Below are 17476 nucleotides of genomic sequence, written 5' to 3'. Positions count from 1 at the left end.
TTGGAAAAAAGTCAACATTTTTTTTTATACTTCAGTTTCTCGAATCTTCAAATTTTTGATTTCTCGATTTTTTCATTTCTCGATTCTTGAATTTTTCGGTTCTTTTCAATTTATAACTTTTCTGAATTTTCAATTTCCCAATTTCTCGATTTTTCAGTCTTTCAATGGTGGAGTTTTCCTATTTTTCAAGTTTTAATTATACAATTTTAAAAATCTACTTTTTTCGACTTTTAAATTTTTCGATTCTTCAGTTTTTCTTCGACTTTTCAATATTTTAGTTTTGAGATTTTGCAATTTTTCGACTTTTCAATTTTTCGACTTTTCAGTTTTAGATTTTTCAAGTTTTCCAATTTTTTTTGATGTTTCAATTTCTCGAATTTTGTTCAATTCTTCGATGTTCTACTTTTTCGATTTTTCAGTTTTTCGATTTTTAAATTTTAGATTTTTCAGTTCTTCGATATTTCTGTTTCAATTTTTCGTTTTTTTTTTTTTAATTAATTTTTAGATTTCAATTTCTCATTTTTTTGTTTTTTCAATTTTTCGATTTTTCGACTTTTGGACTTTTTGATTTCTCGATCATTTGATGTTCTGTTTCTCTATGTTTCAGCTTTTCAATTTTTCGATTTCTCGATATTTCGTCTTTTCAGCTTTTCGATTTTCCAACTTTTCGATGTTGCGATTTTTCGTCATTTCAGTTTTGATCAATTTTTCGATTTCTCGGGTCCCCAATTTTTTTTTCAATTTTTTGATATTTTAATTTTTCATTTTTCATAATTTTAGATTTAAGATTTCCCGATTTTTCATTTATTCGATATTTCCATTTTTCGATGTATACAATTTCGCGATTTCTCAATTTTTCGATTTTTCAAGTTTCTTACTTGAATTTTTTTATTTTCTACGTTTTGATATCTCGGTTGTTAAATTTTTTGATTTTTCAGCTTTGATATTTGTCAATTCTCCAATTTTTCTTCCAATTTTCGCTTTTTCGGTTTTTAAATTATAGCTTTTTCAATTTTTCGAATTTTTGTCGTTGTGCCGATTGTTCAGTTTCTTGATTTTTCAAATGCCCGATTTTTTATTTTAAATTTTCCAATTTTTCAGTGTTTAAATTTCGATTTTGTTGACTATTTCGTTTTGGAATTTTTCGATTTTTCGACTTCTCGAATTTTCATTTTTTTTTCGATATTCCAGTTTTTCGATTTATAATTTTTTGAAGATTTTTCAATTTTCCTATTTTTTGATTTTATTTTTCGTTATTTCAGTTTTGGAATTCTTCAATTTCTCGATTTTTCCTTTTAGGATTCTTCAATTTTCCGATTTTTCAATTTCTTGATTTTTCGGGTCCACAATTTTTTAAATTTTTCCATTTTTTTGATTTTCGATTTCTGACTTCCATTTTTCAACTCTTCAATTTTCAGATTTTTCAATTTCTTGATTTGAATTTTTCGATATTTCAGTTTTGGGATTTTTCAACATTTCGATTCTTCAATTTTTTGATTTTTCGATTTTCAATTTTTTGATGTTTCAGTTTTGGGATTTTTCAGCATTTTTTTTCTTTTAGATTTTTTGATGTTTATTTTTCAATTTTTTGGTATTTTAATTTTTCTATTTTCAATATTTTAGAATTTACGATATCCCGCTTTTTCAGTTCTTCGATCTTTTGATTTCTCAATTTTTCGATGGTTCAGTTTTGGAATTTTTCAATTTTCAAAATTTTGGATATTACGATATCCCGATTTTTCAGTTTTTCGACATTTCGATTTCCCAATATTTTGAATTTTTAAGTTTTAGATTTTTCAGTTTTTTGATGTTTCGATTTCTCGATCTTTGGATTTTTTTACTTTTTGACTTGTCGGTTTTAAATTCATCAGTTTTTAATTTTCTTGTTTTTTCAGTTTTTCGATTTTTCAAGTTTCTTATTTGAATTTTTCGATTTTTAAATTTTCGAATTTTCTACTTCGATTTCTCGGTTTTCAATTTTTTCATTTTTCAGTTTTGATATTTTTCAATTCTTCACTTTTTCGTCGTTATTTCAATTTTTCAAAATTAGAAGATTCGGTATTTTTGATTAATTCGGTCCTTCAATTTTTTGAGTTTTCGACTTTTCGATTTCCCGATTTGTAAATTTTTGATTTTTCAATTTTTCAACTTTTTGATCTCCCCTTTATTGAGATGTCGATGTTTCGATGGTTCAGTGTCTCGATTTTGTTGATCAATTCGTTTTGGAATTTTTAGATTTTTTGACTTCTCGAGTTTTAATTTTTTTCTCGATATTCTAGTTTTTTAATGTTTCGATTTTTAAATTTTACATTTTTGAATTTTTCTTGACGTTTTAATTTTTTGATTTCTGGATTTTTCAATTTTTCGTCATTTGAGTTTTGGAATTTTTCAATTTCTCGATTTTTCACTTTTGCGGTTCCTCAATTTTTCGATTTTTCGATTTTTTCCCTTTCGGTTTTTTGATGTTTTAATTTATTGATTTTTCAATTTTGGTATTTTAAGTTTTCAATTTTCAAAATTTTAGATTTTACAATTTCTCGATTTTTCAGTTGTTCGATATTTTGTCAATTTTTCGAATTTTTGAATTTTTGATTTTTCAGTTTTTTGATGTTTCGATTTCTCGGTCTTTAGATTTTTCGACTTCTGGGTTTTTCGTTTTTTTAGTTTTTCGATTTCTCATTTTTTCAATTTTTTCATGTTTCAATTTTGACATTTTTCAATTCTTCAATTTTCGACTTTTCAAATTTACCAATTTTTTGTTATATTTCTTGATTTCTCGTTTATCAAGATGTCGATTTTCCGGTTGATCGATTTTTTCGATTTTAAATTTTTTAATTTTTCTTGATTTTGGACTATTTCAAATTGAAATTTTTCAAAATCTCCAATTTTCATTTTTTTTCTCGATGTCCGGATTTTCAATGTTTCGATTTTTAAGTTTTAGATTATTTAATTCTTCGATTTTTTGATGTTTCAATTTTTCGATTTTTAAAATTTTTGATTTCTGACTTCGATTTTTCAACTTTTCAATTTTTAGATTTTTTGATATTTTAATTTTTCAATTTTTTGGTATTTTAATTTTCCAATTTTCAAAATTTTAGATTTTACGATATCTCGATTTTTCAGTTCTTCGATATTTCGATTTCCCAATTTTTTGAATTTTTAAGTTTTAGATTTTTCAGTTTTTTGATGTTTCGATTTCTCGATCTTTGGATTTTTTGACTTTTCGGTTTTAAATTCATCAGTTTTTAGTTTTCTCGTTTTTTCGGTTTTTCAATTTTTCAATTTCTCAATTTCTCTACTAATCGATTTTTTGTTTATTCAATGTTTCGATTTTTCAAGTTTCTTGGATTTTTCTATTTTTAAATTTTCGAATTTTCTACTTCGATTTCTCGGTTTTCATTTTTTCATTTTTCAGTTTTGATATTTTTCAATTCTTCACTTTTTCGTCGATATTTCAATTTTTCAAAATTAAAAGTTTCGGGATTTTTTATTAATTCGGTCCTCAATTTTTTAACTTTTCAATCTAGCCTTTATCGAGATGTCGATGTTTCGATGGTTCAGTTTCTCGATTTTTTATTTTAAATCTTCCAATTTTTCAGTGTTTAACTTTTCGATTTTGTGGACTAATTCGTTTTGGAATTTTTCGATTTTTCGACTTCTGGAGTTCTTATTTTTTTCTCGATATTCTAGTTTTTCAATGTTTCGATTTTTAAATTTTACATTTTTCAATTTCAATTTTTTTTGACGTTTCAATTTTTCGATTTCTCGATTTTTCAATTTTTCGTTATTTGAGTTTTGGAATTTTTCAATTTCTCCATTTTTCACTTTTGGGGTTCCTCAATTTTTCGATTTTTCGATTTTTTCCTTTTCGGTTTTTTGATGTTTTAATTTATTGATTTTTGAATTTTGTTATTTTAAGTTTTCAATTTTCAAAATTTTAGATTTTACTATTTCTCGATTTTTTAGTTTTTTTTTAGTTTTTTCTTCGACTTCTCAAGTTCTATAATAATCGATTTTTCAGTTTTTCAATTATTCAATTTTTCAGGCTCCTGACTTCAATTTTTTGATATTTCAGTTTTGAAATTTTTCTTTGATTTTTCAATATCCAAGTTTCGGGATTTTTGATGATTGAGGTTCTTCAATTTTTCGAATTTTTGATCATATTTCTCGATGTTTCGACTGTTCAATTCCTCGATTTTTCAGTTGATCGATTTTTTTTTAGTTTAAATTTTTCAATTTTTCTCGATTTTGGACTATTTCGTTTTGAAATTTTTCGAATTCTCGAGTTTTCATTTTTTTTCTCGATGTTCCAGATTTTCAGTGTTTCGAGTTTTCAGTTTTAGATTTTTTAATTTTTCTACTCTTCGGATTTTTAATTTCTTAATCTTGCAATTTTTCGATTTTTAAAATTTTTCAATTTTGTGATTTTTATATTTTTCAAGTTTTCGAGTTATTGGTGTTTTGATTTATCGATTTTTCAATTTTCAAAATTTTCGATTTTGGGCTATGTTTCAGTTTTGGAATTTTTCAAAATTTTTTTTAATTATTCGGTATTTTCGTTTCTCGATTTTTCGAATTTTTGAATTTCAGGTTTTTCAGTTTTGAAATTTTTGGATTTCTCAATTATCCGATTTCCGTAATTTTCAATATATTGTTTTTTGTATTTTGTAATTTTTGTATCTCGAAGTTTCTCAATTTTTAAGCTTTCGATTTCTTATTTCTTCAATTTTTCAAGTTCTTGAATTCCAATTTTTAGATCTTTGAAAGTTTTCATTTTACACCTTTCCGTTGGTTCATTTTTTGGAATTTTTTTGATTCGAAAAGTTGAATAAACGAAAAATTGAAATATCAAAAAACTAAACAATCGAAAACTGAAAAAACGAAAAAGTGGAAAATGGAAGAACCTAAGAAACGAAAAATTTAACGAATTCAAGATTTCGTGGATCCAAATTGAAAACACGGAAAATTAAAAATCGAAACACAGAAAAATCGGACAAAAATGTAAAATCGAAAAACTGAAAAAACGAAAAAGTGGAACGTTCAGCTTCCCAGTTTTTCGATTTTTTGACTTTTCAACCTTTTGATTTCTCGATCTTTTGATGTTCTGTCTCTCCATATTTCAGCTTTTCTTTGATATTTCCATTTCTCAATTTCTTGAATTATTAAATCTTACATTTTTCAACTTTTTGATATTTCGATTTCTCGATCTTTCGATTTTCGACTTGGGTTTTAAATTTTTCGTTTTTTCCAGATTTCGATCTTTAGATTGTTCAATTTGACCATTTTTCGACTTCTCAAGTTCTATATTAATCGATTTTTTAGTTTTTCAATTATTCAATTTTTCAGGTTCCTAACTTCAATTTTTTGATCTTTCAGCTTTGAAATTTTTCTTCGATTTTTCAATATCAAAGTTTCGGGATTTTTGATGAGTGAGGTTCTTCAATTTTTCGAATTTTTGATTATATTTCTCGATGTTTCGATTGTTCAATGTCTCGATTTTGAACTATTTCGTTTTGAAATTTTTCCAATTCTCGAGTTTTCATTGTTTTTCTCGATGTTCCAGATTTTCAGTGTTTCGAGTTTTCAGTTTTAGATTTTTTAATTTTTCTGCTCTTCGGATTTTTGATTTCTTAATCTTCCAATTTTTCAATTTTTCGATTTTTCAACTTTCGAAATTTTAAATTTTGCGATTTTTCCATCTTTCAGTTCTTTTCTTAGGTATTTCTATTTCTCAATTTTTTGAATTTTTAAATCTTGAATTTTTCAGTTTTTGCGATATTTCGACTTTTGACTTCCAAGTTGTAAATTTTTCTTTTTTTCGGTTTTCGATTTATCGATTTTTCCAGATTTCCATATTTCGATTGTTAATTTCTCGATTTTTCCGTTTCTCAATTTCTATATTAATCGATTTTGGTTTTTCAATTCTTCACTTTTTCGAATGTTTGATGTTTAGATTTCTGGATTTTTCAATGTTTAACTTTTTCGATTTTGGGCTATTTCGTTTTGAAATTTTTCGAGTTTTCATTTTTCTCTCGATGTTCCAATTTTTCGATTTTAAAATTTCAGATTTTTCTGTTTTTTTATTTGAATTTTTCGATGTTTCAGATTTGGGATTTTTCAGCTTTTTTTCTTTTAGATTTTTTGATATTTTAATTTTTCAATTTTTTGGTATTTTAATTTTTCAATTTTCAAAATTTTAGATTTTACGATATTCCGATTTTTCAGTTTTTCGATATTTCGATTTCCCAATTTTTCGAAATTTTAAGTTTCAAATTTTTCAGTTTTTTGATGTTTCGATTTCTCAATCTTTGGATTTTTCAACTTTTTGACTTTTCGGTTTTAAATTTGTAAGTTTTTAATTTTCTCGTGTTTTCGGTTTTTCAATTTTTTGATTTCTCAATTTCTCTACCAATCGATTTTTTGTTTTTTCAATTTTTCAATTTTTCGATTTTTCACTTTTGGGGTTCCCCAATTTTTCGACTTTCCAATTTTTTGATTTCTCGATTTTTTCCTTTTCGGTTTTTTGATGTTTTGAATTATTGATTTTTCAATTCTGGTATTTTAAGTTTTCGAATTTCCAAAATTTTAGAGTTTACGGTTTCTCGATTTTTCAGTTCTTCGATATTTTGTCAATTTTTAGAATTTTTAAATTTTCGGTTTTTCAGTTTTTTGATGTTTCGATTTCTCGATCTTTAGATTTTTCGACTTCTGGGTTTTAAATTTTTCGTTTTTTTCTCATGTTTTCAATTTTTTGATGTTTCAATTTTGACATTTTTCAATTCTTCAATTTTCGAGTTTTCAAATTTACCAATAAGTGTTAGATTTTTTAATTCTTCGATTTTTTGACGTTTCAATTTTTCGATTCTTCAATTTTTCAACTTGTCGGATTTTTAAAATTTTTCAACACTCCGATTTTTAATTTTATGATTTTTCAATTTTCAAAATTTTAGTTTTTGCGATTTCTCCATTTTTCAGTTCTTTGATTTCTCAATTTTTTTTATTTTTAAATCTTAGATTTTTCAGTTTTTTGAAATTTCGATTTCTCGATCTTTCGATTTTTGACTTCTCGGTTTTAAATTTTTCGTTTTTTCCAGATTTCGATCTTTAGATTGTTCAATTTGTCCATTTTTTGACTTCTCAAGTTCTATAATAATCGATTTTTTAGTTTTTCAATTATTCAATTTTTCAGGTTCCTGACTTCAATTTTTTGATGTTTCAGTTTTGAAATTTTTCTTTGATTTTTCAATATCCAAGTTTCGGGATTTTTGATGATTGAGGTTCTTCAATTTTTCGAATTTTTGATTATATTTCTCGATGTTTCGATTGTTCAATTCCTCGATTTTTCGGTTGATCGATTTTTTTTTAGTTTAAATTTTTCAATTTTTCTCGATTTTTGACTATTTGGTTTTGAAATTTTTCGAATTATCGAGTTTTAATTTTTTTCTCGATGTTCCAAATTTTCAATGTTTCGATTTTTAAGTTTTAGGTTTTTTAATTTTTCTACTGTTCGGATTTTTGATTTCTCAATCTTCCAATTTTTCAATTTTTCGAATTTCAACTTTCGAAATTTTAGATTTTGCGATTTCTCCATCTTTCAGTTCTTAGGTATTTCTATTTCTCAATTTTTTGAATTTTTAAATCTTGAATTTTTCAGTTTTTGTGATATTTCGATTTTTGACTTCTAGGTTTTAAATTTTTTGTTTTTTCGGTTTTCGATTTCTCGATTGTTAATTTCTCCATTTTTCAATTTCCCAATTTCTATATTAATCCATTTTTTTTTGTTTCAATTCTTCACTTTTTCGAATGTTTGATGTTTCAATTATTGATTTTTCAATTTTGGTATTTTAAGTTTTCAATTTTCAAAATTTTAGATTTTACTATTTTTCGTTTTTTTTTAGTTTTTCGATTTTTCAGGATTCTGACTTCAATTTTTAAATTTTCGAATTTTCGATTTCTCATTTTTTCAATTTTTTGATGTTTCAATTTTGACATTTTTCAAGTCTTCAATTTTCGAGTTTTCAAATTTACCAATTTTTTATGTTTATATTTCTTGATTTCTCGTTTATCAAGATGTCGATTTTTCGGTTGATCGATTTTTTTCTATTTTAATTTTTTTAATTTTTCTCGATTTTGGACTATTTCAATTTAAAATTTTTCAAATTCTCCGATTTTCATTTTTTTTCTTGATGTCCGAATTTTCAGCGTTTCGATTTTAAAATTTTAGGTTTTTTAATTCTTCTACTTTTCGGGTTTTTGATTCCTCAATCTTCCAATTTTTCAACTTTCAAAATTTTAGTTTTTGCGATTTCTCCATCTTTCAGTTCTTAGGTATTTCTATTTCTCAATTTTTTGAATTTTTAAATCTTGAATTTTTCTCAGTTTTTGTGATATTTCGATTTTTGACTTCTAGGTTTTAAATTTTTTGTTTTTTCGGTTTTCGATTTCTCGATTGTTAATTTCTCCATTTTTCAATTTCCCAATTTCTATATTAATCGATTTTTTTTGGTGTTTCGATTGGTCAATTTTTTTATTTTAAATTTTTCGAGTTTTCATTTGTTTCTCGATGTTCCAATTTTTCGATTTTAAAATTTTAGATTTTTCATTTTTTTAATTCGATTTCTTGATTTCGATTTTTTCAATTGTTAAAATTTTTTACTTTTCCATTTCTAGATTTCTCGATTTCTCAGTTTTTCCATTTATTTTTTTTCTCATTTTCCCGGTTTATCGATATTCCGATGTTGCAATTTTTCGATTTTGCGATTTCTCGATATTTCGATTTTTCAAAAAGCTTTTTTCCCGTTGGTTGTGTGCTTTAAATATAGGGTGATAAGAAAACGACGTATACGCTCGATGGTACGTTGTTAAGCAGGCTCCGAAGAACTCGAAAAAAATTGTTAAAAAAAAAATTAAACTTCAAAATAAATTGAAGAATTAATTTCGTAATATTATTAAACTAAATATTTAACTGTTTATTAGACAATGCAGTCCTTTAAAACAAATCAAAATTACGAAATTAATCTTTCAACTTAACGCTTAATATTGTTAATTTTATTATTTTTAACCATTTTTTTTAGAGTTTTCAGAACCTTCTTAACAACGTACCATGAAGAATATTGTATTTTTTTAACACCCTGTATATGTATGTCATATCCTTCGCATTTTCGAAATAACCTTCAATTTTTCCCATACGTTGGCCACTAGATTAGCAAATTTCCAACCGTAACTTTCAATTTCATAAACACCCACAAAACCCACACACCACCTGACCACGAACACAATAGCCCCCGACAAAGCAAAAAAACCTCCTTTCAAACCAAAACAAGTCCGCACCGTCTCCGTGCCCCCATGACTCATTACCATCCGCCTCCGCGCTTATCTGCCCCGATCCCATGAATCAATCGGCCGTCCCATTCAGCTCCTAGGGGTGGCTCTATCGTAAACCGTGACGTCACTTGCGTGGGTGCGTATCGATCATCTGACGTCATATCGATATGCGTTTGCGCCTTCGGCCATCTGCCCCCTCGCCGTCCAGTTCCACAAAACTGACGTTTCTCATCGGGTCACGTTTTTGAATTTTGTATGCCGTGACAGCGCAAAAACAATCAATCACAGTGTGCGATGCGGCTTTTCCATTCGGCCGTCTCGTGAACCGTCGCCATGGCCTGAATCTTTCATCCGCCGAAATGCGTACGTTGACGAGGGTCCCCATCGGATCCGGCTCGAAGGAGCGACTTTGACCGGTGCGGTTTGGTTGCAGGCCGACGCGTCGGTGGACATGGCCGAACGCCACTTCTTCACGGCGAGCATGGACTACGTCTACCTGATACAGGAAGTCCACGAGAGGAAGAAGTTTGAGTTTGTCGAGACGCTGCTGACGTTCCTGTTCGGTTGGCTGACCTTCTACCACCAGGGGCACGAGGTCGCGAAGGACTTCAAGCCGTACATGATCGACCTCCAGCACAAGATACAGAAGACGAGGGCCAATTTTGATGATTATAGCAATAAGCTGCGGAAACGGATGGCCGACGTACAACACTGCGAGAAGCCGGTCAGGAAGTCGATAAGGGAAGGGTACTTGTATCTGCTCGAGAAAAGTAAGTCGAGTTGTGTTAGAATGTTGTAAGGGTGAGCGCTCGTTTTGAGGACACGTGGTCGGTCCATGTGTTCGGTAAACGATTGTAGTGTGGTGCACGAAATTTGAAAACTCGCGCCATGAACTGCGATCGTCGACAAAATGGAAGTCTACGTTGTGTTTTGAAATGGCGGAATGCGGTCTAATGCAAGTGAATTTATTAAGTTTTGCCACAATATACATTTGTTTATTTTATAAAGGAAGATACTTGTGATGTATGAATCCGTGTTGAGTTGCCATCTTAGACATCCATATTTTTGGAAAAAAAATCTAAATTGTATAAAAAATTTTCCAATTTAACTTTGAAACTGTAAAAGTTCTTAATTTTTATTTTTCATTTTCCAGATTTTTTCAGTTTCATTTTCCAGATTTTGTATCACAATATGTAATTTTCTCATTTCCTTTATTTTTTCTCGAATTTATGCAATTTTTAAAATTTTTCTATTTTGGAATTTTAGGATTTCTCAATTATCCCATTTCTTTAATTTTTACACTTTTGCTTTGTTCCATTTTTATTTTTCAATTTTAGATTTTTTTTTATTCGAAAAGTTGAATAATCGAAAAATTGAAAAGTCAGGAAATGAGGAAAATCGAAGAACTGAAAAAATGAAAAATTTTACGAAATCGAGATTGCTATGTTTGAAATTTTTCAATTTCTCGATTTTTCGGGTCCCCAATTTTTCGATTTCCGTAATTTTCAATATTTCGATTTTACAATATTTTGTTTTACGGATTTGCAATTTTTCTATTTTTAAGTTCCTCAATTTTTAATCTTTCGATTTTTCAATTTTGTTATTTCTTCAGTTTTTCAAGTTCTTGAGTTTGAGTTTTCAGACCGTTGGAAGTTTTCAATTTACGCTTTTTGGTTGTTCCATTTTTGACTTTTCGAAAAAAAAAAATCGGAAAAAAATGACAAATCCAAAAACTGGAAAAACGAAAACGTGGAAACTCGAAGAACTGAAGAAAGGAATGGAATATTCGATTTCTCAGTTTTTCGATTTTTTAATTTTTCGATTTTTTTGACTTTTCGTTTTTTTGATTTCTCGATCTTTTGATCTTCTTTACCAATTTCTAATCTTTCGATTTTTCAATTTTTTTTTTCTTCAATTTTTCAAGTTCTTGAGTTCCAATTTTTAGATCTGTTAAAGTTTTCATTTTAGATCTTTTCGTTGTTCCATTTTTGATTTTTCAATTTTAGAATTTTTTTGTTTCAAAAGTTGATTAATCGAAAATTGAAAACTTGGAAAATTAAAAATCGAAAAACTTTAAAATCGGACAAAAATGTAAAATCGGAAAACCGAAAAAACAAAAAAGTGGAACGTTCGGTTTCCCAGTTTTTCGATTTTTTGACTTTTCAACCTTTTGATTTCTCAATATTTTGATGTTCTGTTTCTCCATATTTCAGCTTTTCAGTTTTTCGATTTCCCGTCTCCAGATTTTGGATTTTCGAATTTTTTGATGTTGCGATTTTTCCATTTCTCGATTTTTCGGGTCCTCCAATTTTTCAGTTTTTTGGTTTTTTAAATTTTCGATTTTTGGTTTCGATTTTTCAACTCCTCAATTTTCCAATTTTTCAATTTTTTGATTTTTTGCTTTTTCGATGTTTCAACTTTTACAATGTTTTGCTTTTTGGCAATTTTTTTATTTTGAAGTTTCTCAATTTTTAATCTTTCGATTTTTTAATTATATCAAGTTTGTGAGTTTCAATTTTGAAGACTGAAAGTAGTTTTCATTTTACTTCTTTTCGTTATTTCATTTTTGGCTTGTGAATTTTAGATTTTTTTTTATTCTAAAAAAAATCCGAAAAAAACGAAAACTTGAAAAACTGAGAAAACGAAAAAGTGTAAAATCGAAGAACTCAAGGAACGAAAAATTTAACGTTTGTTTTATTCAAATTCTCAGTTTTTCGATTTTTTAATTTTTCGACTTTTTGATTTCCCGATCTCTTGATGTTCCGTTTCTCGATATTTCAGCTTTTCAAATTTTCGATTTCCCGATTTTCCGTCTCCAGATTTTCGATTTTCTAATTTTTCGATGTTGCGATTTTTCGGCTCCCCAATTTTTTAATTTTTCGATTTTTTAAATTTTGGATTTTTGGCTTCGATTTTTCAACTCTTCACTTTTCCAATTTTTCAATTTTTTGCTGTTTTAGTTTCCAAAATTTTAGGTTTATTTCTCAATTTTTCGAATTTTTATTTAGACTTTTCAGTTTTGCAATTTTTGGATTTCTCAATTTCCGTAACTTTCAATATTTCGATTTTACAAAATAGTTTTGTTTTGGATTTTGCAATTTTTCTATCTTTAAGTTTCTCAATCTTTGGATTTTTCAATTTTTTATTTCTTCAATTTTTCAACTTCTTGAGTTCCAATTTTTAGATCTTTGAAAGTTTTATTTTACACCTTTTCGTTATTCCATTTTTGATTTTTCAATTTTAGAATTTTTTTATTCGAATAGTTGAATAATAGAAAAATTGAAAACTCGGAAAATTAAAAATCGAAAAACTGAAAAATCGGACAAAAATGTAAAATCGAAAAAGTGGAAAATCGAAGAACTGAATAAATGAAAAATTTTACGAAATCGAGATTTTTATGTTTGGAATGTTCAATTCCTCAGTTTTTCGATTTTTTGACTTTTCGATTTTTCTGTTTTTTGATTCCCAGATTTTCGCTTTTCTAATTTTTCCATGTTGCAATTTTTTAATTTTTCGTCATTTCGGGTTTGGAATTTTTCAATTTCTCGATTTTTCAAGTCCCCAATTTTTCGATTTTTTAAATTTTCAATTCTTGGCTTCAATTTTTCAATTTTTTTATTTCTCGACTTTTCAATGTTTCAGTTTTGGCATTTTTCAATTTTCAATATTTCGATTTTACAATATTTTGTTTTTTGGATTTTGCTATTTTTCTTCAGTTTTTCAAGTTCTTGAGTTCCATTTTTGACTTTTAAATTTTAGAATTTTTTTGATTCGAAAAGAAAAAGTCGGAAAAAATGAAAAATCGAAAGAGTGGAAAAACGAAAAAGCGGAAAATCGAAGACCTGAAGGGAGGAATGGGATTCAATTTCTCAGTTTTTCGATTTTTTGACTTTTGAATTTTTGATTTCTCGATCTTTTGATCTTATGTTTCTCGATATTTCAGTTTTTTTATTTTTCGATTTCTCGATTTTTCGTTTCCAGATTTTCGATTTTCCAATTTTTCGATGTTGCGATTTTTCAATTTTTGGATTTTTGGGTTCGATTTTTCCATTGTTCAATTTTCCGATTTTTCAATTTTTTGATTTTTCGACTTTTCGATGTTTCAGTTTTGGGATTTTTCAACATTTTTAACTTTTTGATTTTTCGATGTTTTGATTTATTGATTTTTCAATTTTTTGGTGTTTTAATTTTTCAATTTTCAAAATTTTAAATTTTATCATCCCCATTTTTCCGTTCTTCGATATTTCCATTTCTCAATTTTTCCAATTTTTAAATTTTAGATTTTTCAGTTTTGCAATTTTTGGATTTCTCAATTTACCGATTTCCGTAATTTTCATTATTTCTATTTTACAATATATTTTGTTTTTTGGATTTTGAAATTTTTCTGTGTTTTTAGGTTTCCTAATTTCTAATCTTTCGATTTTTCAATTTTTTGTTTCTTCAATTTTTCAGATTTTTGAGTTCCAATTTTTAGATCTGTGAAAATTTTCATTTTAGACTGTTTCGTTGTTCCATTTTTGATTTTTAAATTTCAGAATTTTTTAATTCGAAAAGTCAGTTAATCGAAAAATTGAGAACTCGGAAAATTAAAAATCGAAAAACTGAAAAATCGCACAAAAATGTTAAATCGAAAAACTGAGAAAACGAAAAAGTGGAACGTTCAGTTTCTCAGTTTTTCGATCTTTCAATTTTTCGATTTTTTGACTTTTCGGCTTTTTGATTTGTCGATTTTTCAGTTTTTCGATTCACAGATTTTTCGTCTCCAGATTTTCGATTTTCTAATTTTTCCATGTTGCAATTTTTTAATTTTTCGTCATTTCGGGTTTGGAATTTTTCAATTTCTCGATTTTTCGGGTCCCCAATTTTTCGATTTTTTAAATTTTCAATTATTGGCTTCAATTTTTCAATTTTTTGATTTCTCGACTTTTCGACGTTTCAGTTTTGGCATTTTTCAATTTTTTTGTGTCTTAATTTTTCAATTTTGAAAATTTTGGATTTTACAATATCTCGATTTTTCACTTCTTCGATATTTTCAATTTGCTGATTTCCGTAATTTTCAATATTTCGATTTTACAATATTTTATATTTTGGATTTTGCGATTTTTCTATCTTAAAGTTTCTCAAATTTTAATCTTTCGATTTTTCAATTTTTTGTCATCAATTTTTCAAGTTTTTGAGTTCCAATTTTTAATTTAAATCTGTCGAAGTTTTCATTTTATACCTTTCATTGTTCCTTTTTGATTTTTCAATTTTAGAATTTTTTTGATTCCAAAACTTGAATAACCGAAGAATTGGAGAAACGAAAAATTTAACGAAACCGAGATGTTTCGAATGTTCAATTTCTCAGTTTTTCGATTCCCCGATTTTCTTTCGGCTCCAGATTTTCGATTTTCTAATTTTCCATGTTGCAATTTTTTCATTTTTCGTCATTTCAAGTTTGGAATTTTTCTATTTCTCCATTTTTCGGGTCCCCAATTTATGAAATTTTTTTTTCGACTTTTCGATGTTTCAGTTTTGGGATTTTTCAACATTTTTCGATTTTACAGTATTTTGTTTTATGGATTTGAAATTCTTCTATTTTTAAGTTTCTCAATTTTTCAATTTTGTTGTTTCTTCAATCTTTCAAGTTCCTGAGTTCCAATTTTCAGATCGTTGAAAGTTTTCATTTTAATCCTTTTGATTGTTCTATTTTTGACTTTTCAATTTTAGAATTTTTTTGATTCGAAAAGAAAAAATCGGAAAAACTGAAAAATCAAAAAACCTGGAAAACGAAAAAATGGAAACCCGAAGAACTGAAGAAAGGAATGGAATGTTCGATTTCGCAGTTCTTCGACTTTTCAATTTTTCGATTTTTTCACCTGTCGACTTTTTGATTTCTCGATTTTTTAATCTTCTGTTTCTCGAGATTTCAGTTTTTCGATTCCCCGATTTTTCGTCTCCAGATTTACGATGTTGTGATTTTTCAATTTTTCGATTTTTTAAATTTTCGATTTTTGGCTTCGATTTTTCAATTTTTTGATTTCTCGTCTTTTCGATGTTTCAGTTTTGGGATTTTTCAACATTTTTTACTTTTCGATGTTTTGATTTATTGATTTTTCAATTTTTTGGTGTTTTAATTTTTCAATTTTCAAAATTTTAAATTTTATCATCCCCATTTTTCATTTCTTCGATATTTCCATTTCTCAATTTTTCGAATTTTTAAATTTTAGATTTTTCAATTTTGCAATTTTTGGATTTCTCTATTTATCGATTTCCCTAATTTTCAATATTTCGATTTTAAAATATATTTTGTTTTTTGGATTTTGCAATTTTCCTACTTTTAAGTTTCTCGATTTCTAATTCAATTTTTCAATTTTTTGTTTCTTCAGTTTTTCAAGTTCTTGAGTTCCAATTTTTAGATGTGTGAAAGTTTTCATTTTAGACCTTTGCGTTGTTCCATTTTTGATTTTTAAATTTTAGAATTTTTTAATTCGAAAAGTTTGGTTAATCGAAAAATTGAAAACTCGGAAAATTAAAAATCGAAAAACTGAAAAATTGAACAAAATTGGATTTAGAATCGAAAAACTGAAAAAATGAAAAAATGGAACGTTCAGTTTCTCAGTTTTTCGATCTTTCAATTTTTCGATTTTTTGACTTTTCAACCTTTTGATTTCCCGATGTTTTGATGTTCTCCATAATTCAGCTTTTCAGTTTTTCGATTTCCCGATTTTCCGTCTCCAGATTTTGGATTTCCCAATTTTTCGATGTTGCGATTTTTCAATTTTTAGTCATTTCAGTTTTGGAATTTTGCAAATTCTCAATTTTTTAATTTTTCGAATTTTTAAATTTTCCATTTTTGGCTTCGATTTTTCAATTTTTCGATTTTTCCATTTTTTGATTTCTTGCTTTTTCGATGATTCAGCTTTTACAATGTTTTGTTTTGTGGATTTTTCAACTTTTTGTTTTTTCAGTTTTTCAAGTTTGTGAGTTTTAATTTTCAGAAGACTTTGAAAGTTTTCATTTTACTTCTTTTCGTTGATCCATTTTTGACTTTTGAATTTTAATTTTTTTTTTATTCGAAAAGAAAAAATCGGAAAAATCAGTTTTGGAAATTTTCGATTTCTCGATTTTTTGGGGTTCCCAATTTCTCAATTTTTCGATTTTTTTTAATTTTCGATTGTTGGCTTCGATTTTCCGATTTTCCAATTTTTTGATTTCTCGACTTTTCGATGTTTCAGTTTTGGGATTTTTCAACATTTTTTTGCTTGTCGAGTTTTTGATGTTTTGATTCATTGAATTTTCAATTTCCAAAATTTTCGATTTTGCGAAATCCCGATTTTTTGACTTTTGGACTTATTGATTTCTCAAGCTTTTGATGTACCGTTTCTCGATATTTCAGCTTTTCAATTTTTCGATTTCCCGATTTTTCGTCTCCAAATTTTCGATTTTCTAATTTTTCGATGTTGCGATTTTTCAATGTTTTGTCATTTCAGTTTTGGAATTTTTCAATTTCTCGATTTTTTGGGTCCCCAATTTTTCGAATTTTTAAATTTTAGATCTTTCAGCTTTGCAATTTTTGGATTTCTCAATTATCCGATTTCCGTAATTTTCAATATTCCGATTTTACAATATTTTGTTTTTTGGATTTTGCAATTTTTTTATTCAATTTTCAATTTTTTTGAGTTCCAATTTTTGGATTTTTGAAATCTTTCTTTTTACACCTTTTCGTTATTCCATCCTTTATTTTTCAATTTTAAATTTTTTTTATTCGAAAAACTGAAAAAACGGAAAAGTGGAAAATCGAAGAACTGAAGAAACAAAAAATTTAACGAAATCGAGATTTGGATGTTTGGAATGTCCAATTTCTGTTTTTCAATTTTTAGACTTTTCGACTTTTTGATTTCTCGATTTCCCGATTTTTCGTCTCCAGATTTTCTAATTTTTTTATGTTGCGATTTTTCAATTTTTCATCATTTCAGTTTGGAATTTTTCAAGTTTCGATTTTTGGCTTCGATTTTTCAACTTTTAATTTTCCGATTTTTCAATATTTTGATTTCTTGTTTTTTCGATGTGTCAGTTTTGGGATTTTTCAAATTTTTAGTATTCGATTCCTGCATTTTTACTTTTTCGATTTTTAAATTTTCCGATATTCTAATTTTTCACGTTTTAAGAT

General features: G+C 27.0%; 1 protein-coding gene across 1 annotated transcript in view; it reads left to right on the top strand.

Moving 5' to 3' along the window:
• Nucleotides 1-17476, top strand: part of LOC135140820 (rho GTPase-activating protein 26-like) — a 104325-nt gene that overhangs the window by 70635 nt on the left and 16214 nt on the right. Inside the window, exon 4 of the mRNA XM_064071516.1 lies at nucleotides 9758-10094. Within this exon, the coding sequence (XP_063927586.1) occupies nucleotides 9758-10094 (337 nt within the window). The remainder of the gene's footprint in view (nucleotides 1-9757; nucleotides 10095-17476) is intronic.

Source organism: Zophobas morio, unplaced genomic scaffold, assembly GCF_036711695.1.
Source record: "Zophobas morio isolate AGI-343-1 ecotype UQ-CSIRO unplaced genomic scaffold, CSIRO_AGI_Zmor_V1 ptg000041l, whole genome shotgun sequence".
NCBI classification, from domain to species: domain Eukaryota; kingdom Metazoa; phylum Arthropoda; class Insecta; order Coleoptera; family Tenebrionidae; genus Zophobas; species Zophobas morio.
This window is presented reverse-complemented; position numbering and strand designations above follow the sequence as displayed.